Genomic DNA, 22,893 nt, shown 5'->3' with positions numbered 1-22,893 from the left:
TGTTTCTCTCTCTCACTCTACTTTTCTCTAACTCTCTTTCCCTCTATCTCATTCTCTCTCTTCAGTCTACCTCTCACTTATATACGTGAATAACTCTTAACTGTCTCTATATACTCTCTCTCTCGCTTTCTATAACTTTTCACACTTGCGCGCTCTCTCTCACATAAGTATAAAATTTACTTTACAACGCCAATAGCTCTAACTCTAAAAAACATGCGAGATCTATTGCATTGCAAATGCTTGTTTTCTTAAATTATGTTCACAATCATTACGTCTGGATTGATCCTTTACACAAGTTTCACACCTAAGCTATATCCTTGTTACATTATTTGTCACAACATTTGAGAACTTCCTCACTATCTTGTGTTTTGTCACATGCTGTTTGCACTGTTAAAAAACAAGGGGGGCAAAAGGCAAGTTAAGAAAAAGCCCCCATGTCTTGCCATGTGTACTTCCATTTTCAGCATCTTTGGCAGGATAAACAGATAGAGATCTTCCCGTGGTAGGGGGTTGGCGCGGTGAAACAGAAAACCAGCTAAAAAGAGGCGTGGTTCAGCTCTATTTGCATTTAAATTAAATACTTTGCCCACCCTCACTAAAAGAGAAGGATGGTGGCGTAATGGCCAGAGCCGCCGACCTTCGAACTGGGGTACCAGGTTCGAGCTCTGGCCCCTGCTCAACAATCTGTGATTCTGGGCAAATCACTTACTCGCCCAACAATGAGTCTGAGCTTGTTGTAATGTAACTGGTTCCTATGTAAATCAGAATAAAAGCAAGCAGCATGTTTCTATTGCCCCTGAAAAGCACCCGTTGGTGGGCGGTTTCGTATCTTGCTGGGTGAGTCCCGCTGCAAGGTGCTGCCAGCTGCTGATAAGCCCCTTCCATCGGGCATGCTTGGGAGACGTATGCTTCTTTCCTGTTGAAAAGTAGGTCACCAAAAATCTGAATCCTCTCAGGTATTTGGCCAACGATAAAAAAAGGGGTGTGCCAGAGCACTGGCAGCCGCATAAACACAGATATTGCAACACTGCAGACGTCTGCATAAATACACGCCTAAACTTGTTACCACAATGCAGTTCAAGTTGTTTACGTTGTGTGCGTCTGGGGGGAGGATGCACAAGATAACTTACAATGTGACACTTTCTCATATTGCATACATTATCAATACCATCGGAATTGTTGCACCTTTAAGATAAGGTTACAGATAACACTACTGTAAATGTTTTGTAGAAAACATACTGCAAAAAATACAGAATGTTGCTGAATACACACAAGAGAGTGACATGGCACTGTTCTGACTTGCCGCTGTGAATGTTATGGTATGTGATTGGGAATTGTAAAGCGCGACTTACGAGCCTAGGGGCATCCAGGCGCTGGAGCAGGGGTGAAGGCTGTCTGCAGGGTCTTCGGTGGAATACCCAGAGCAGACAGTTGCAGATCTGCACATCTAAACAGAATACCCTCATGTCTTCTTACGTTTGTATTTCCAAGGAGCTGGGATGGCTGAATGGGGCAAGCTGCATATAGTATGTCAAATGTACAGAGCATGGCCAAGGTTAATACGTGAGGGTGTAATGTGCTAATGCATGTAAACAGCATGAACGTGTCAGCACATTAAAACCAGACCACTTGGCTTTGCCAATGCCATTGCTTCTTTACTGCAGATTCATGGCACTTCGTAATGGGGCCAGACTAAGAGCCCCTGCAGCCTCCTTTGGTTTGTCCCATGGCCCTTCACCAGCGCAGCTTCAATCATCACGTTAGCCGTTAATTGGCAAGGAATGCAGGCATCTTCTTTTCGAACGGAGTTTAGGGTGCTCTATGGCCAGAGGCGCAACTAGAGTCAAATTTCGGGGGGGGGGCTAAGAAAACATTTCGGGGGGGGGGGGGGGGGGGGAGGAGATCTTTAGGCAATCGGCAGAGTCGAGCTGCAGGGGCTCTTGGAAGGGGTGAAACAACAACAAAGCCCCATTAACCCCTTCGATGCTTATGACGGAACGGTTCCGTCATCAGCGTCGGTTGAGCTGTGCTGATGACGGAACCGTTCCGTCATGACCACACCCGTTTTTTAGAACCTTCAGCACAGCGCGAAAATTCGCGCCGCGCTGAAGGTGTTAACATGCACAAGGTATTTTAAAGACCTGTGAAGTGATCGGGTTCGGATGTAAATGTAAATGTAAAGTATTTATATAGCGCACTTTTACCCGGAGGCCTCGTAGCGCTGTATTCATACTACTGTGGAACCCATCCTGGCTTTCCTGTGAAATGTCCACTCCTGGGCACCCCCATGGTGAAGCCAGGCATCCAAGCGCTGCTGGGGCCGTTGTGGAGATTAAGCAAGCTATTGCCCAGAGTCACAGAGTGGGACCCATGATTAGACTAGGCACCGAGGCGAGAATTATCAGGTCCGGGGAAATTGAGTCCAAGAGCCGCCGAGGTGGGAATTGAACCCTGGTCCCGGGCCAGACCTCTGCATCAGGGTCTGCCGCTCTAACCATTGAGCCACGCTTCCCCGAGCGGGCCCGAGAAGTGTCTCATCCCGGCTGACACACACGAGCGGGGGGGGGGGGGTTGGGGGCTGAAGCCCTTTGAGGCCAATGGGTGTTGGGCGCCTGGCTCTATCTTCATCCTAATAAACATCCTTAACCCTATCCTTACAAAAAAGGATTGTCACAGTGCAGTATCTGCTATTGGGTATTCAATTTGCCCAGAAGGCGTTGTGTGGTGGGTAATTTGTCTGCTTTAGAATTGATGACCCAATGTGGCGGATTGCATAGGGGGTGCTGCGGGGCGGTGAGGCAGGGAAGGGGCGGGTTGGGGGGGGTGTAGTAAACTTGGACATCCGACGGAGCGTCCGTTCCGTCATATGTCCGAGTTTACTACCCCTCCTCCCTGCCCCTTCCCCTCCTCACCATCCTGCAGCACGCCCTATGCGAGCCACCACTGGTTCACCCGAGTCCCATTCCTGGCTTCCTTTCTTACCTGAATTGTGTGGTCCTAGACGGATCACTTTATGTCCTGGTGTTTCAGTCAAAAGGATATGAAATGGGCTCAATGGTGGTATGAGGCACTTTCCAAAACTAATGGGCCATTTTCATTAAGTACAGTAATCCATTAACAAGCATTTACAATGCACCGGTCTCGCCTTTGCAAAAGTTAGAGCTATTGGCACTGTAAATGACAAAATTGATATTTATGTGTTGGTTTTGAAAACAGATAAATAAATGGAATTGTCATTTACAATGCCAATAGCTTAATATCTCGCAAATGCGAGACCTATTGCATTTGCACCCACACACACACACAGAGAGCCACACTCACACACACAGAGCGCCACACACACACTCAGCGCCACACACACACACACACACAGAGCGCCGGGTATGAGGGTATGTGAGGGTGAGAGGGTGAGTGAGGGGGTGAGAGGGTGAGTGAGGGGGTGAGAGGGTGCGTGAGGGGTGAAAGGGTGAGTGAGGGTGTGTGAGGGTGAGAGGGTGTTGTGATGGTGAGAGAGGGTGTGTGAGGGTGAGTGAGGGTGGGTGAGTGAGGGTGTGTGAGGGGGTGTGCTACCATATTGTCAATGCGAAATGAAATACTTTTTCATTGTAACCTTGAATACCACACGGTACAAAGTGTGCACTTAATATTTTCAGCTTTGACAGCAAGTCAAAATGGTAGAACACATGTTGGCTGATGTTCTGTTCACATGTACAAGATGTGACCCAAAGATTTTTTGGCAAGAGAATAAATACTTGTAAACAGCCTTAGGCCCGCCTTGTACTCTGGGGGTTAAAGAGTATAGGCTAGTAATGTGTGAATATAGTGTGACCTAAATGGCAATTTTTTTGCCTCAACTATATGGCAGAGACTGCTTAAATCCTGCTGCAACCAGCATGCATCCAAACCTAAACATGGCTGTAAAAGAAAAGCTACAATTGTGCATACATGCGGAATACCAGTTATGAACTGTTCTGTACACTGTAAACCATAAAGAATAAGGCATATTAAGTGCAATTCTGCATAACTAGAGTACACACTGAAGTGGCAGGGGAGTAACCCACAGCAACGTACTATATAGAGCCAGCCATGCTATGCTTTGTCGAATCCACTTTGGACAACAAAGCACCTAACAGTTCTAAAATCAGCCATAGTTAATACATGATGACTCCAATGAGGAGGGGCGGGGAGCAACCAATAAAAAAAACTTTATATGATATGATTGTCCGGCAGGGAGAGATGGAACACCTAGCATCACTTTTTGTTCCTTTGTAGGACAAGCGTGGTGTAACCCAAAAAGTCCATCCAGGTGTGGCAGAGGACAATCTATATGAAAACACATTATACAACCCTACTGGCAGTAATAAATCCTCCCTAAACTGGGAAAGAGCAAGTCACAGGGATGGGTATTGTACAACAACTCAAAAGTGACAAAGGGGCAACCAGAAAGCAATATAGCAATAGTAAATGCTTGGATGAACCTACCTTCAAGTAACAGAGATACGGCCCTTAGGACTATGGTTTGGGCTGTCAACCACGGGTATACTAGAGAACGAAACCAATGGATTGGGCATTGTATAACATCCACAATCTTTAGGCTACTGAGTAGAACTGGGAGCAGATGCTGAGCAATCTATAATAAGTGGAATTTTACAGCCAACCAAAGCATGTAGTCTGTTAAGGTGAGCAAGCCCCGGTAGCAACTGAGGTGCATGCACATGGACGCACTTAAGAAAGAGGGTGAGAAGAACTGAGGCAACAATGAGCGATATTGCCCAAAGAGAACATAGCATCTTGGTAAACATTTAAAAAATATGCATAGAATAAATGTTGACGGCAGGCAAGCTGAACAATAGTCACACAACTGTACACACCAAGGCACACAGTTTGCGAGTTGCATCAGTCACCATGTCCAGGGCACCAAATGCAGTGTCTGATGCATTTCGGAATCTACAATCTGTTACACTCCACCTGGACACATTTTTGCATATTATAACCTCTTAGTTATTACTTTCTTTTTTTTCAAACTAAGCCATTGGTATGCTTTCAGAAGACAGGCAATAACTATGGTCTGTTTGCAGGTTCACTAATTTAAGCACTGTACTTAACACCATGGGCTGTTGGTTGTCCAAGATAATAATAAGGTATTGTGCTACCTAATAGATTGTATTTGCAATATCAAAGAAAAGTAAACATTCGCAAATTGTCTCAGCTCTAAAAAGCTCCAACGGTGGCTTTTGTCATAGAGTTTATAGGCATCAGCAAACACAGCAAGCATTTTTTCACTGGGGGGAGGGGGGTCTAATAAAGAAAATCTTTTCCAAGAGGGTAAATGATGCGTATGCATATATCTGGTCACATGTCACGTCATGAAGCAAGTGCAGCAACGCACTGAGGCCTTTTTAATGTACTGATGCAAAAACAAAACCATTCAATCGTGAAGGGACGTGTTTAAAGCTCACTTGAAGAATATGGTACATATTAGAAACAAACAGGTAATAGAGAGCTAACGTTGTCTGTAACAGAGGCCTAAAAGGGTAACTTATCCCACTATTTGATTCTAGATCATGAGAAACGTAATAGTTAAGGTACACAGTTCTTTTGCAAATATCTAACAATTATATGTTTACTTGCACTCCAAAGTCATGAAAATAAAGTCCTCACGAGCAAGTGTGGCACCAGCGCTCTCCTGCTCCTCCTGCAAGTTCTGCAGCTGCTCCTCGCCGCCGCGCTCGCCACCGGACAACTCCGTTAGAATCTTTCGGTAGGAGGGCAGCCGAGCCAGAAGCTCCCGTGCCGCTTTCTGTTGGGAGTCCTCGCTGCGCGGCTGAGGGGATCCCGCCTGCTCCTCGTCAGCTCGATCCTCCAGCTGCTGTTGAGCGGCACTCAGGATATGCTGCGGCGGCGCCGGCGACCGGATGACTGAAGAAGGCACCGCGGCCTGGATTACGCTGTGCACCTGCACCTGCTCTCCGCTGGGCAGCTGCAGCACTGTCACCAGCTGGCCCCCACCGGCGCCACCTCGCAGCGACATAATCTGCTGCGCCAGCTGGGACACCTTGGCTGCCGAAACGGTGATGGAGTGTGTTCCCTCTGAGCCGCCGTCCCTGTCCAAAGCACCTTCCAGGAATGGGCTCGCGCACACCAGGAAGTGAACGCGGACGCCTGGGTGCGGGCTTCTCTGTCGGTGGCCGGTTACTAAAGGTTTCCTGGCGCTACAGCCTGACGTCAAAAACGGGCAGCGTAAGAGCCTAGGGAACAGAAACCAAAAAAACCCTGAAATATTAACTTGGGACTGCTGCCCGAGCAGCGCAGCTAAACGAAGAACAAGTATTTGCCCATCACAAAACATAACGTGACGTTGCAGGCGGTAGTGTTTGTGAGTCGGAAGCGCGTGGCGCAGTTCATTTTTCTCGGCAGGCGGCACCAGCTGGAGGGGACCAGAGGAAGCGGCAGCTGTTCGTATCAGCTGAGGAAACTGCGATGAGAGAGGAGCGCTCCACACGACCACGTTTCTCCGAGGCGAGGCAGAAATGCCTCAAAGAAACGCAGCGTCATTTTTGGGTTCGGGGGCGTGGTTTGTTTCTCTCCTCTTCACATTGGCTGGAATGTAAAATTCCAGCCAATGGGAAGAGGAGAGAAAGAAAACAGAAAGAAAGTAAAAAACACACCCCGAATCCCGTCTTGAACGGAGTGACGCCCCTCTCCTCCAATGGCTGGCCTCCGTTTAGGAAACCAGCCAATGGAGAAGAGGGGCGGGGACAAGCCCCCACACTGTCGACATAAGATCTCTCCCTGCGACTGCGCAAGCGCCGCAGGTCTCGACCTAAAAATGGCTCCATTTTAGCCACGCTCTTCCATTCTTTCTCCTGTTCCCTACACCCCGGTTCCTCTCCTACCCTCCCTCATTCCCTACCAGTCCAAAGTGTTGACTTGACTTTAATGCACTTATAACCGTCACTTAAAAGGAAGGCCATTATCTACGTGTGTAGATACCTGATCATGCACCTTACTGGCTTCGTTTTGACACTAGCTAAGCTAAACAATGCTCTCAGATGTGGGTAATTTTCTCTCTTTTCCTTTATTGGAACATAACTTGGCAAACTGCTGTACAGCTTGCTAAATCTCCAGTCAGGAAGGAGTGATTTGAAAAAAAAAAAGTTAAATCCTTCCCCAGAAATAGACCACAAACTTTAAAAAGCCTTTAACAAGGCGTGCATATGAAGATTCTTGGCTGCATTGTAATAACAGTGACTGAGAGGATGCAATGCCTATGTTACAGTCCTGCTGTGAGATCACTTTTCAAAGGTAACAGTAAAATTACACCACAGCTACACTGCATACACTTATTATCTGTACCTTTCATTGTACAGGTGGCAACCAAGGCTGAGTTTGAAAGGAGGATAGCGGTACTCACAGTAATGGTACCTCCTGATCGCCTTTTTGTCTTCACTGCATATATTATATGGCACGGGGACAAATACAAGCGATGCCATCATTTGTATAGGGCCAGGGTCCCATTCAAATGGATCGACCCCTTGAAATTGTGTTAGCACATAAAGGTGCATCAGCTCGATCTGTGCTCCAGAAGGGTCAGTGCAAGGGTTTGCTCCCTGTCTGTAATACCAAAGTGCCCCAGGGGTGACAAAATGCAGGAACACGCCTGTTGCGACTTCGGGACAGTCTCTGTAGTATGGCCCAGGAGCTGGCTGATGGCAGGCAGTGGTCTGACTGCTGTCACATGTCTGATCTGCAGAGCTGTCTTCCACTTGCTTCACAATACTAAAAATACGTTGGTATAAAACTGCCTACAGGCATATTAATAGTCATAGTAGAGTTTTCACATGTATTTCAACATATCTGCAACCAGAGGCACTCTTTCCCTTCTGCTATCATTCCAAATAACTGACTAACCTATCCACCACTTAAAATGTACTTGCATGTTTCACTATACTAATTCAACACTAATCCTCTATGGGTCCCGGAGTAGCGTGATACTCGCTGAAAAAGCGCTTTGACGCCCCCGTCAGTGGTAGTAAGCGCTATATAAATGCAATTACAATCCAATCCAATATGAGGAAAGAAGAGTACAAGGATCTAATTGAGTGTTTGGTGGAGCTTAACGCGTCAACCATGTATTACAGAGAAGAGAGGGCCAGATGGACTATTTACTGGTTGTAAAAAACTGGTTGCAATGTGTACAGTTTTTTTTGTGGAACAATAAATAACTTTACAGACCAGTAGGTCAGTTTGTAAAATCCAATTTGAAGTAACTTCATGACTGCTAATGAGGCAAGTCGCAAATTATGACTCACTACGATTGGGTGCCATCACTGGGCAGGTGGTCTATGAGAGACAGAAGGCCACCATATCAATGATTGCTTTACAATAATGTAAACTTTAGTGCTGTGTTAAAAAAAGATTGCTTTTTAAGTTTTTTTGAGTATTTTTCATTCTAACATTGACAAAGGGAAACAGGTCCCAAGGGATCCACTTCTCTTTTGCAAATAGGGTTAACACTCCACGTTGCAAAACAATGATATGTTGCATATCAGATTGGTATTTGGAAGGGACGCCTAGAAGAGCACGCCTCTTCTAAATAGTGAATCTATATGGGTTTGCAGTCTCATTTTTTAGGAGTCGGTAAAAGTTTACATATTCCTAAAATGGGATTCATACAGGGCTTTAATTGGGAAAAAACTGGGGGTGCTCTAAAAGGGGCGTGACAAACCTCTTAAAGGGGTGTGGCTTATACAATTAGGGGCGTGGTCTAAACATGGCTAAAACACATTGTCAAATCCAGTAGCTCTAGCATAGGCAGGAGCTATTGGTTTTGCCAATACTAGTTTATGTTTTTGGACTATTCTCGTGTGTACAGTGAGCTTGCATTCGTACTTTGGACTCCTTATTCGAAGATATCGTAGCAATCTGGGAGTTCAGACAAATAGCACATGTTCCTGTTTTTCTGAAAATGACTGATATCTGTTTGCCATGCGTTCCTCTCTGCTCTCACCTACGTAAACATGTGAATTAGTAACTAAGTGTATTGCCGATAGGCAGGTTTGTCAAACGAACTTTGTAAGTGTAGTATAAGTGCGAGGCCTATGGATTTCTTCCAAATATTTGGGGAATGTGAGAGTATTGGTGATGTTTTGTTAATGTGTCGTCCCACTTCCAGAGTGTCTGCACAACTGCACAATCCACAATCCTGAGACTTCGGCTGCAGTATAGTGCGATTAGTTCACACGTGTGTAAGTAGACCTGTGAAGCGCAGACCTAGTTACAGAGAAGAGGAGCGCTGGCCATGGGCAGGGCCCTGGGAGTGACCTTCACAATGAACGTGGGCACTGAGGGGCAGATTTACTACTTCTGGCGCATCTCTGCTAATCAGCAAGGATGCGCCAGAAGAGTTGTGATGCATCTGCCCACCCGTGCGCCACCACAGATGCGCCGCACTTGCACTGCGGCGCACCGTGGCGCACGGATGGGCAGATGCGTGACGCATCCCCCGTCGGAAAGGCGGCGCATTGCTGGAATTGCGTCGCAAGCGCAACGCAGCTACAGCAAGGCTCAGGGGTGCCCTAACCCTAACATGCTACGTCAATCCTTACGCCTGCTTCAAGCAGGCGCAGGGTTTTGACGCAGCATGGCCCTAAAAGTGAATGAGTGAAATCTTGTAGATTTCACTCAGCCACTTTTAGGAGGCGTTCCTGCGCTGGACGCCCCCCTCTGCGTCGGAACGCCAACATGTGGCGCAGGGCTTTACAACGTGACGCATCTCCCAGATGCATCACGTTGTAAATACCCCGCAGCATGGCTCTAGCTTGGCGCCGCCGCTGCTTCACAAAAGTGACGCAACGGCAGCGTAAAAGAGGCGCAAGGGGCTTGTAAATATGCCCCTGAGTGTTAGTGGGCTGAGAGATGAAGTGCACTGGTGAGAAGTGAGCAAAATGAGCACGCACGCATCGATGTGCATGCTCTCACTGCCAAAAAAACCGGACCGCATGTGCAAGGCCATAAAACAGAGCCCGATAGGGACCCGTTTCGAGGCCCCCCTTTATAAACTGCTGGTGCTCAGCACTGGCGGGACCCGACCCTCGTAAAGCCCTGAATTCATAAATAAAACAACGAATTCTTAGGGTCGGCGTATTTGCGGCCATAATCCCACCACAAATACTAACTACTAGAGGTTAAAAGGAGATTGAAAGTTTCCGCGGAGCTCAGTGCTCCTATACAGGATCTCAGTCGTCAGCTCCGTTCGTCTCTAACGCCTCAGTGACTTGGCTAGGTTTGTAACAGATGGTGTTAGTGCTTCGCCCTGTAAGAAAGGCATTCGCAGCGCGCTCTCGGCTCACCTTGAGGCTTCCACGTACCTGCATGAGGGTCTCATGATGCAGGGTAAAGTTCAGCGCCCACAGGTTCCCCAGGATGGGGAGAGGGGTCGGCCCCGGAGGCAGTTTGCTTGCAGCGCGTCGGAGTGTCATAAACTGGGTTATGAGCAGAATGACCAGCACAGCAGCGGCCCCCACGGCCAGCCCCAACGCGTCCATCGCGGTTCCACCTCCCCGATGCAGTCTGCCAAAGTGCTCGGTAGGATCCGAGGACGCTGAGCTGTCTCCTCCTTCCCGGGTACTACGAGTGCCTCTCCCCCTCGCTCTCTCAAACACACGCACCCTCGCTCTCTCTCTCACACGGGCTTTCCCATCTCACTCGTGCATTTTCTTTTGCTTTCCGTCATTCCCTCTCTCTTTGCCTCTTTCTTTCTCACTCCCTCGGTCACCTTGCCTCTTTCACAATCTTTCGTATTTTTCTCCCTCGTCTGTTTTTTATGCGTCTCTATCTCCCTCTCTATTACACCCTCTCTCTCTACCATCTCCATTTCTCTCACAATCCTTTTCTCACTCTTTCTTGCGCTGCTTCTTCCTGTTGATCTCTCTTTTCCCCTCTCCGTTTCTTTCCCCCCATGTCTCCCTGCTCTCCCGCACCCTCGTCACCCCCTCTCTTTCCCTGCTCCCGGCCATACCCATCCCCTTCTTTAGAAATACTTATATCGCTGATGGTTGGCAACGTTAGCCTCTTAATCGTATTTTTTTTGTAGTTTCAGTTTTCTGTACAAGAGTCAGATAAACTATAAGCAACCGGAACCTCCCTGAAGTGACAGTGAAAAGTTGCCCGGCGCGTTTACCAGAGCGGAGCAGGGCTTTAGGTGGAATGGAAAAAAAATAGAGGGTCACACATGGGGGCTATTTAGTAAAGGGCGTGGATTAAACATGCCAATGAAAGTTCGCATAGCGTGCCACCCTAGAATGCTTTGCCATTACCCTGCGCTCAGCAGAGAGGCCAAGGATTGGATGAGTATGCCTTCTGAGCACCCTTTTGACCCACTGACAGGCACGGGGAGAAACTCGCACTGTCTTCAGCCACAACTCAGTCGTGGAACGTTATAAGCAGCTGGAGGTGACTCAGTCCAAAGTATGCGTTACACAAGAGTGTTATGCTACATGCAAAAATACTGTAGCACAACATCCTAGAAATAGCAAACACTTTTTATGTCACAGAGTGACACAGATACACGTGCATGTGCTTCACAACAGTGGGAGCGAAAAGTAAATGGCCTCTGTATCTCGTAGCAGCAGCGGAGAGAAGAGTACATGGCCCTGTATTTAACAGGAGTGGCATAGAAAAAAGTGCATCCACCCTGTCTCTCACAGAAGCACCACAGAGAAAACTTCACACATCCTATGTCTCACAGGAATGGCAGAGACAACAAGCATTTACAAAGCAACGGTTTCGCCTTTGGAAAAGTTAGAGCGATTGGCAATGTAAAGGACAATGCCATTTATTTATCTGTTTTCAAAACCAACACAAATACAAATGTTGTCATTTACAATGCCAATAGCTCAAACTTTTCCAAAGGCGAAACCGTTGCATTGTAAATGCTTGTTGGTGTATGTATTGGCATAACGGGGACTTGGGTCATAGCCCTGTTAGCCCCCCATGCCCCCTCCCAACCACCACCCCGGGTATGATTGAGTCTGCAAACACCAAATATGACAGCAGCAGCATACTGCATATCAGTATATTGCCGCCATCTGTGCTCCAATGCGTGCTTCACTGCTCGAGATGCATAGGTGCAGACAACGAGGGCCTACCCAAGCTGTAAATGCACGTGTGCGCAAAAAGCAGAAGTGCCTGTGTGTACCTCACTTTAAAGGAGCACACCCTCACAGTTTGTTGTGTATCTTAGTTAAAATGTTTTGCGTCCTGGAGTGGAAGCTGTGCCGCCAGGCTTTCGCCTGTCCCTTCATTATACTGCATTAAACCTTTTTGGATCAATACGGCGTAATCGCATCATTACACAGTTGCAGCAATAATTAAGTGCCGCATGCAAAACACGACGGACAGACGGGGATGAAGGTCAGCGGAAGCAAAGTAACCACAGGGTTGGAGTATCAAGGAGCCCACGTGCATGTTTTATTTCACGGGGTCAATTCACTTTAAAGGGGAATGCCCCTATATCGGCCACTCCACCGTCTCGATGTCAAAGTCCCATTAATATATCTATCTTACAGAGGAAATTGTGCTCTACCATCACAGGATGTTGAATGTCACAGGGACTCGAACTTGGTTCTACAGTTCCAAAGCCGCTTCTTCTCCGACAATATTCCCAACATTCTTGCATATTCCCAACATTCTTGCATTGCATTAAACGCATCTGCTGTCTGTCTCTTGATCAATAGACACCACCTTTCCGGCTCAGCCTAAATACAGACAAGCATACTCATGCCAACGTCAGGCTATCCAGTTTGTCGTGGGGTATGGCAGCCCTTACTGCATCACACCCCCACGGTGAGTGACTGCAGCAGCAACGCTCCTCCAATCACTCATTCGCCTTCGCCTGTTATCCTAATACAGTACTCCTCTGCCTGTGGACGAAGCACTATACAAGTGCATACATTTCGTCCATCTACATATCGCATCCAAAGACAAGATGCATTAAATACTGGATTAAACAAAACACCGAGCAGATCAAATAACTTTTTCAGTGCACCCTTACGATTGCCGCCGTGAACAAAGATAAATAAATCGACCCGTCTAAACAGACAAGCAAACAAAATGGCCTGAGGCATCCAGCATCAAGTTAAGCGACGAGATCAGGCTAGTGACGATACACCTATAGCATTAGTGGAGTAGCACACATTTTTTGGTCAGCTCCAATTTGGCGCTGGTTATTTTTGGATGCCTGGTTCATCTAGTACACTACACTGGCGGAGGAAGAATCGACCGCTATGAATGGACTCAAAACCATGATGTTTGAAATACTGCTAAGCATTGGCTCATTTAAACAAGGTTTCCTGCTCCACATCCCACAACGGCATTATCCCACCTACTTCTAAAATGGGATTCCGAAACTGGTTGGGGCCGGAGTGTTGAGCACCCGGGCCGCCCAGAGCCTGCCCTTCAGTTGCCTCTTCGGACGACGTGGCCCAGCCCCCTCTCACCTGAGGCGCCACATGGAGCATTGGTCTCTGCCACCGACAGGCCTCAGCTCATGACTCCCCACGCACCGGTTCCCTTCCGAAAAACTGCTCCGAAAAATGTCACCGGAGGCCGTTTCCTCGCCGACGTCACTTCCGTCGAAGAAGGAACTCCACCACACAACCAACGAGGTTTGACGAGTGAGCTCTGAGGAAAACCAGTGAAGCCAGAGCGTCTCCTTAACCATAGAGTCTAGTCGCGGCTCTGACCCCCCCCCCCCCTTCATTGTTTGCAGGAAATGTATTCGAAAGGGTATAGTGTCTGGTCGTGTAAACACAGTGGCCATCTTGGATGCTCCCTGATTTGGTTCCGCCTATTAAAGAGCTTGACGTATTAGAAACGTGGAATCCATGCACGTCTCCTCCTTGCTTTCTCATAACAGCAGCCCCCATGAATGATAACAAAACACTAGAGCATATGTAAAGAATGTAACCTTTCACAGCCATTTGAAGAAGAACATTTGCAGTTATATTACTAAACCGATGTAAGGATTACCCATGTCATGTTTCACTCAATTTTGCATAATGCCCACTAAGAATGTACCTTTAATGTTAATACAACTACATTTCAAAAGGCTACCGAGACAAAGAAAGAGCATAGGTAGAACTGTGTAAATCCATGGACGGCGGGAGGGGGCGGGAGTGGACACGGACGGCGGGAGGGGGCGGGAGGGGGCGGGAGTGGACACGGACGGCGGGAGGGGGCGGGAGGGGGCGGGAGTGGACACGGACGGCGGGAGGGGGCGGGAGGGGGCGGGAGTGGACACGGACGGCGGGAGGGGGCGGGAGGGGGCGGGAGTGGACACGGACGGCGGGAGGGGGCGGGAGAGGACACGGACGGCGGGAGGGGGCGGGAGAGGACACGGACGGCGGGAGGGGGCGGGAGAGGCACACGGAGGGGGCGGGAATGGACAGACTACGTAACTCCGCCCTGGGAAAAAATCTCGGGAACGCCCCCGAATCTGGTCCGGCCTTGACGGACAGATGTCTGTTCCAATGGCTAGCCTCCATTTATGGAGCTAGCCAATGGGACAGGGGGGCGTTTTCCATTTTCCTTACTGGAATCAAGAGATTTCTCTGGAGGCGGAGCTAAGAGCTCCGCCCTCCAGCGAAACCTAAAAAGTGCATGTCCCCTGCAACTCACAGAAGCGACAGAGAAATGTATATGCACCCTAGGTCTTACAAGAGCAGTGCGGAGAAATCTGCTTGAACCCTCTGTCTTCCCGGAGTGGCAGGGGGAACAGTTCATGCATTCTATCTTACACAGAAGCAGCAGAGCGAAAAAGTGCGTGCATCCTGTGTCTCACAGGAGCAGCCCAGAGAAAACTGCATGAATCCTATGTCTTAAAGTAGCTAGAAGAGAAAGGTGCATGCCCCTGTATATCACAGGAGCAGCAGGTAGAAACGTGTATGACCCTCATTCTTACAGGTGAGTAGCCAAAATATCGAAATGAAAATATCGATATACAATAATATCGATGTTTTAATTTCGATGGTACAAAATATTGATGTCAATAATTTCGATGGACAGAATATCGACCTTAAGGTAAGTGATATCGATGTTTTTAATATCAAAGTTAGTAATATCGATATCAAATATATTGATGTTCCTAATATCAATATTTGTATTATTTTCATGTATTTTGTTAATAATTGTATATGTATATTTTAATTTTGTGCTTTAGTACCGTAGCAGGTTGTGGGTTTATAGCTGGTTGTGGGTTTATAGGGGAATAGGGTGGGAAGTCATTTAATTATAGTAAATTAATTATTCATTCTTATTAATTATACATACATTTAATTAATTTTATTGTTTAAGTTCTGTAGCAGGGTGTGGGTTTATAGGGGAATATGGTGGGTGTAATTTAAATGTAATTAATTTTATTTTTATTAATTGGTATTGATAATTATATTGTTAATTAATTATTAATTGGTACTTAATTTTAATTAATTGATAATTAATTTGTAATAATTGCAAAGTAATTATTATTAATTGGTAAATCATTTTTATTAATTGTAATTATTAATTTTTTTGCATACATTATTTAATTGTTAATATTTGTTAATTGGTAATAATTTTTTACAATTGATATGTTCTTGTTATTATGTTTTTTAAATATATTTTTCAATTGTTAATTAATATTAATGCATTTTTATTTATTGGTATTTATTATTAATTTATTGTTAATTAATTCTCATTGGTAATTATGTTTTTAATTACTTTTTGGTATTTTTAAATAGTTGATAGTTATTTAATAATTAATTCATTGTTATTTTTTAATATTTTAATTATTTTTAAGTATGTTGTTTTTAACTTCTACACTATCCAACACTTTCCCTACTGTTCTGTTGCACTCACTGGAATTGGAATAGTAATGTTTACCCCTACGCTATCCGACACTTTCCCTACTGTTGCAGTCTCTGGAGTTGGAATAGTAATTTTTACCCCTACGCTAACCAACACTTTTCCTACTGTTGCACTCTCTGGAGTAGGAATAGTAATTTTTACCCCTACGCTATCCAACACTTTCCCTACTGTTGCACTCTCTGGAGTTGGAATAGTAATTTTTACCCCTACGCTATCCAACACTTTCCCTACTGTTGCACTCTCTGGAGTTGGAATAGTAATTTTTACCCCTACGCTGTCCAACACTTTCCCTACTGTTACACTCTCTGGAGTTGGAATAGTAATTTTTACCCCTACGCTATCCAACACTTTCCCTACAGTTGCAGTCTCTGGAGTTGGAATAGTAATTTTTACCCCTACGCTAACCAACACTTTTCCTACTGTTGCACTCACTGGAGTTGGAATAGAAATTTTTACCCCAACGCTATCACACACTTTCCCTACGGTTGAACTCTTTGTCGATGGAATAGTGATTTTTACCCCTACGCTATCCAACATTCTCCTTACTTTTTTAAATTTGTTTTACATTTTTATTTATTTATTATTTATATTATCCTTTTATGTGTATAGATGTATTTGTAATTTATAATATTTTTAATTATTTATAAATGAGTAAAATAAATATTAAAAGTTATTATTAAGTAAGTATATATATTATGTATTATATGTATATGTTTAATAATTTGTTTATTACATTATGTATATTAATTATTAATGTTAAATATGATAAAAGATTGTAACTATTTTTATTACATTTATAAGTATTTAATTTATTTTACTTTTTTTATTAAAAAATATATTTTGTAAATTACGATTTTTTTGACATTCGATTTTTTTCTCCTCAATATTTTTGTACTTACCTTGTTGGAGATAGGATGTCGATATTGTTGACATCGATATTTTTGTTGCGATATTTTTGCTTGTCGATATTTTTCGTATCGACATTTTGTCAGACATTCTTCTTACAGGAGCGGCAGAAAGTTCTAAGTGGCACAGAGAAAACTGCTTGAACCCTGTGTCTCAGGAGCAGCTCTAAAATCTGCGTGAACCGTGTGTCTCACAGAAATGGCACAACAAAGTGGATGTCCTCTTTGTCTCAAAGTAGCGGCAAAGAGAAAAGTGCATCCCTACTTTGTCTCATGGGAGTTTGTTCTTTGTCCAGCCGGACAGAATTTATTTATTTAAACAATATGATTTAGTGACAACGTTTTTCAAGTGGAGCGCAACCTGCAACCCACACATACAAAACAATGAAACAAATTGGAGGGAGGGGGTTCAGGCAAGGAGGGGGAAGGTCTGTTTTCTAGTATTCAGTAGACAGACTTGATTTTGTATTAGTACCATTGTGCATTTTATCCACAATATTTAGTGCCATATGGTACATTGGTGTCGACGTTTCGATCCCTTAACTCAGATACATGGGATCATCTTCAGGACAGTGTATATGAACATGCCAGTCTTAGAATAATAGTTTGTATTGCAACCCTTACATAGAGTCACAATACATTTTAACAATTTACAGGAAGGAATATGGGGAAAAAGAAAAGGGGAAAAAATGATAAAGCAATTTTAAGACCATTGGCAAGTTCAGACCAATTTTCAGTGACTTTATAGACATGAGCACACAGTGGGGGGGGCGAAGTGGGGGAATGAGATCAGGACATTCATTCACGGCGATCCTATGAAGAAAGGGACTATTTACTAGTGATAGCATTGGAGGGTCATCAACAAGGAGGAAGGTGAACTAAATTGTGAGCATGCCGCGATTGACTTACAACAATGTAGGATATTAACCTCAGGCGGCGCGTTAGTGGAGAAATATCAGAAAGGATTGTGAGCATGCAGCAACCAATGTAAAAGGACTTAAAAAGGGGCGGGTAGCGCGTTTAAGGAAGATCAAGTGGCTTGGCGCAATATAAGTGCAGCGATTTAACGCGGCTTTAAGTAGAAGCTTGACGCAATATAGGGAGAGGAAGGGGGCGCACCTCATAGTTAAAGTGCAAGTGCTTAGAGCGCGCGGGGCATTTAGAGTATGCAGCGTAATGAGCATGATTACCGGAATTGGCCGGGTGACTGCATCATGCAGATAGCGTGCAGGTCCTAAGAGCGCGTGAGTCCGGCTCTGGATGAGCCGATCGATGTTGGCCAAAGGGGGCAATTGCCTACTGGTAAAATGAGAGTTTATGAGAGAACTGATCAAGGTGATAATGTGTCGTGGGCCTGGGGAAACGGGAGCTCTTACCCAATGAGATGACTGATATACTTCCAGCAGAGGTGTTTCGAGGTTGAATGATTCAATGAAGTAAGGCCGTCGCTGATAGCGGATATGGCGAGACCTGGGGAATGGGGAATTTAGTTAGTTATCCGCATGGAAAAACGGGCGCAGTTTCGCGGGGTTGTGCTGGGTTTAAGCTTACCGAGTGAATACTCCTTGAAGCTGCCAGCCTTACTTCACTGAATCATTCAACCTCAAAACACCTCTGCTGGAAGTATATCGTTCATCTCATTGGGCACGAGCTCTCGTTTCCCCAGGCGCACGACACATTATCACCTTGACCAGTTCACTCATAAACTCTCATTTTACCCGTAGGCAATTGCCCCCTTTGGCCAACATCGATCGGCTCATCCAGAGCCGGACTCACGCGCTCTTGGATGTATGTCACTACAACACACACTTTTACAACGCTTACCTTTACAACGCATTTTTTACAACGCAACATCCATTACAACGCATTCCCTTACAACTCATGCCATTACAACAAAAATTAAAAAACTACATTTACAGCTCATTCCATTACAACGCATAATACCTTTACAACGCATACCATTACAACGCATAACATTACATTGCATGTTTTGGTAAGTATTGGATAGTGTAGGGATAACATTTACTATTCTAACTCCAGGGGGTGCAACAGTAGGGTATGTGTTGGATAGTGTAGGGGTAAAAATTAATATTCTAACTCCAGGGGGTGCAACAGTAGGGTAAGTGTTGGATGGTAATGTTATGCGTTGTAATGGTATGCGTTGTAATGACTGCGTTGTAAAGACTTGCGTTGTAGTGGTGTGCGTTGTAGTGTCATGCGTTGTAATGGTTGCGTTGTAATGGGATGCGTTGTAATGGATGTTGTGTTGTAAAAGTTTCGTTGTAATGGTAGTGCGTTGTCAAAGTTGCGTTGTAAAGGTTGTTTCCTGCGCTCTTAGGACCTGCACGCTATCTGCATGATGTGCAGACACCCGGCCAATTCCGGTAATCTTGCTCATTATGCGGCATACTCTAAAATGCCCCGCACGCTCTCAGCACTTGCAATTTAACTATGAGGTGCGCCCCCTTCCTCTCCCTATATTGTGCCAAGCTTCTACTTAAACCCCCGTTAAGTCCCTGCACTTATATTGCGCCAAGCCACTTGATCTTCCTTAAACGCGCTACCTGAGCCACCGGACCCTTTTTAATTACTTTTACATTGGTTGCGGCATGCTCACAATCCTTTCTGATATCTCTCCACTAACGCGCGGCCTGAGGTTAATATCCTACATTGTTGTAAGTCAATCGCGGCATGCTCACAATTTAGTTCACCTTCCTCCTTGTTGATGACCCTCCAATGCTATCACTAGTAAATAGTCCCTTTCTTCATAGGATCGCCGTGAATGAATGTCCTGATCTCATTCCCCCACTTCCCTCCCCCACTGTGTGCTCATGTATATAAAGTCACTGAAAATTGGTCTGAACTTGCCAATGGTTTTAAAATTGCTTTATCATTTTTTCCCCTTTTCTTTTTCCCCATATTCCTTCCTGTGAATTGTTAAAATGTATTTTGCCTCTATGTAAGGGTTGCAATACAAACTATTATTCTAAGACAGGCATGTTCATATTCACTGTCATAAAGATGATCCCATGTATCTGAGTTAAGGGAACGAAACTTCGACACCAGAGTACCGTATGGCACTAAATATTGTGGATATAATGCACAATGGTACTAATACAAAATCAAGTCTGTCTACTGAATACTAGAAAACAGACCTTCCCCTCCTTGCCTGAACCCCCTCCCTCCAATTTGTTTCTTTGTTTTGTATGTGTGGGTCGCAGGTTGCCCACCACTTGAAAAGCGTTGTCACTAAAAGCATATCGTTTAAATAAATAAATTCTGTCACGCTGGACAAAGAACATATTGTCTGTTTAGCATATGTTGATTATTTGACGTGTACTTGCCGTCTAGGGACCACTGTCTTTAGTAACAATTACTCACCAAAGGCCCCTAGTGAATTACCTTTGGGTTCCCTTGTTTCCTTAAAAAAAGTGTCTTATGGGAGTGGCAGAATATTTCACGCTCTTGTATCTCACATTGGTGGCTAAAAGAGAAGTGCATGAACACAGTGTCACGCAGGAGTGGCGGAGCGCAGAGTGCATGGTGTGTGTCTTAACAGAGTGACAGAGAGAAAAGTTCTTGATCACAGGAGCAACACGAAGAAAACTGCATGAATCATGTGTCTTTCAGGAGCAACAGAGAGAAAAGTGCAGGGCTCCCCTGAATGTCTCAGGAGCAGCAGGGATAAAAACATATGCCTGCTGTGTCTCCCAGAAGTGGCAGACAGAAAAGTGCTTGTAGCCTATGTCTCATAAGAGACGCAGAAAGAAAGTGCATAAACCTTGTGTGAAGTAGAAGTGGCAGAGAGAAAAGCATGTGTCTCTGCCACTCAGGAGCGACAGAGATAAAAATGCATGCTCCCTATCTTTCACAGGAGTGGCGGAGAGCAAAATGCGCACCTCTTGTGTTTCATATGCACGCGACTGTTGGGATGGGAATTTGTCTTGCATGGTATATGGCAATGTTCCCCTGCCCTGAGTACCAGTTTGCAAGCAAAACTGGTATTGGTTGTCTTTATTGTCACTCCTGTTCGCTTGCTTCCTATTCAATGGCTTTCCTTCCCCATCTTCTGGTTGTCCCTCCTTTGCGGCAAAGACTCTTCACTATTCTTTTGCTTCCCTGATTTGTGTCCTTCTACTGTTCACTTTTTGGTAACTTCTTTTTTCTTTTTATTTCTGCATGTTATGAAAGTGGTTGTGTTTTTCAGCTCTCTCCTTCTTGTGCTCCCCACAGATTCCCACTCTCACACTCAGTGTTGTGCTCTTTCTCTGTCTTGTTTCACCCTAGTCAATCTCCACATGTTGCAATCACCATAGTGTTTCTCCCCCACCAAATTTACCATGCACCCCATGTTACTCTCTTCCTGTTGTACTTCTCCCCTACCCTTGCGTTCATTGTTGATCTGACCCTTGTGCTCATTGTTGATCTCTCCCTTGTGTTTGTTTAGCAGGGCCCACCCCTTCCCATTTACGTTCATGTTGCTTTTAGGGGTGGGTGACGAATTCTGCTCTGCCGGCAGAGTTCGAGGAGTTCTGCCCACTCCACGCAGAGTTCCAAAAACTCCACAAGTGGTGCAGAGTTTTCCCTCTCGCACTGCTCACCAATTTTAAGAAAAAATCATATGTTAGACCACCTCCAGGTGAGATTTCTTTAAGCGTGCCATTGTGGCAGGTTGCTACTGCTCGCTTTGAGAAACCTACCGCTTGCGCTTAGGAAGCTGCTGCTTGAGTAGAACATCTACTCGAGCGGCAGAAAGAAGCAGGGCCCTCTTGCGTTGCGAATGGTGCCATTCACACTGATTTGACAGCACGGGCAAACACCCGGCGCCACAAATCAGCACGAGCAGTGTGACTTACCGCACTCTCACTTACGGAACTCCGAATAGCGCAGCAGAGTGTTTTCAGCACTTATCCAGTATTATGGGTATCTTTCATAGATTCACATGCCTGAATCATTCCCCGTCGTCGGGGTGGGAGTCACCGGTATATAAAAACAGTAATGTCATATAGACATATACATACTAATAGGCCAGAGTCCTCACATTAGTAACCTATCCAAGTCCTTTTGTAAAAAGGACCAAGCTTTGGCCAGGAGCCAATCAGCTACTACCACCCTCTAGAACCTTCCTGGCTCTTCAAAATTATTCTTGTGTAGGAGTGCTAGAGCAGCTATGTCTACCACTCCTAAAAAAGGGCTCTTTAGACCCTGTGCCTCATGTAGTAAGCTGAGACTGCACGTGGATGACAAACATGAAGACTGCCTCTACTGTCTCTATCCTGAACATTCTGCCAAGGATTGTAAGGTCTGCCGCACTTTATCTGTCAAGACTTTAAAAGACAGAGAAGGTCGCCTGCTCCTGTGGCTTCAGAGACTAAAGGACAAGGATCAAACAATCTCCTCAGGTGAGAGCGAGTGTTCCTTCAGGAGCTCACACTCCTCTTCCAAAAGGCCAAGACAGACATCTCCAGGTCCGTCTGATGTGCCACCTCAAAAGAAGACGCCAAAGTCTTCAGAGGGTCCTTCAAGGGCAATGACAATTAAGACTTCTCTTCAGGAAACCACCTTTAAGAAGCCTGTGCTGGTGTCTTCTGCCTTGCCTGTGACAACGTCGACAGTAACCATCTCTACGACGACAGCTTCAACCTTCACCACCTTGTCGACAACTACCTCATCATCGTCGTCGATGGGTAGGTCGATTTCCTCAATAATTCCTGTCAAAAAAGTGTCGACGACGCTTCCGTCGACGATAGTTTCAGCGTCGACGAAGTCGAAACCATCGTCGTCGACGAAGGTCCCATCGACGTCGACGAAGGTCCCATCGACGTCGACGAAGGTCCCATCGACGTCGACGACAACCTCGTCGGTGATGTCATCGTCGACGAAGCCATCGACGAAGCCGTCGACGTCGACTTCAGCGTCGACGAAGCCGTCGTCGACGAAGCCGTCGACGAAGAAGCCATCGTCAACGACGCTACCGTCGTCGACGAAGACTACAGAGATGTCTGCTTGGCTGACAGCATCCCACCGCTGATGACCACCCCGTCGACGGAAGGATCTCCTAAGCTGAAGTGTATTTATACACACT

General features: G+C 45.6%; 1 protein-coding gene across 1 annotated transcript in view; it reads right to left on the bottom strand.

The window, feature by feature from the left end:
• LOC144790968 (cytochrome P450 2J2-like) overlaps window positions 1-10,547 on the bottom strand; it is a 59,397-nt gene extending 48,850 nt beyond the window's left edge. The window contains exon 1 of the mRNA XM_078665587.1: window positions 10,371-10,547. Within this exon, the coding sequence (XP_078521713.1) occupies window positions 10,371-10,547 (177 nt within the window). The remainder of the gene's footprint in view (window positions 1-10,370) is intronic.
• Between the last annotated feature and the right edge of the window lie 12,346 nt (window positions 10,548-22,893).

Source organism: Lissotriton helveticus, chromosome 11, assembly GCF_964261635.1.
Source record: "Lissotriton helveticus chromosome 11, aLisHel1.1, whole genome shotgun sequence".
Lineage (NCBI taxonomy): Eukaryota > Metazoa > Chordata > Amphibia > Caudata > Salamandridae > Lissotriton > Lissotriton helveticus.
The sequence above is the reverse complement of the archived record's forward strand: the minus strand, read 5'-3'. Positions and strand labels throughout refer to the sequence as shown.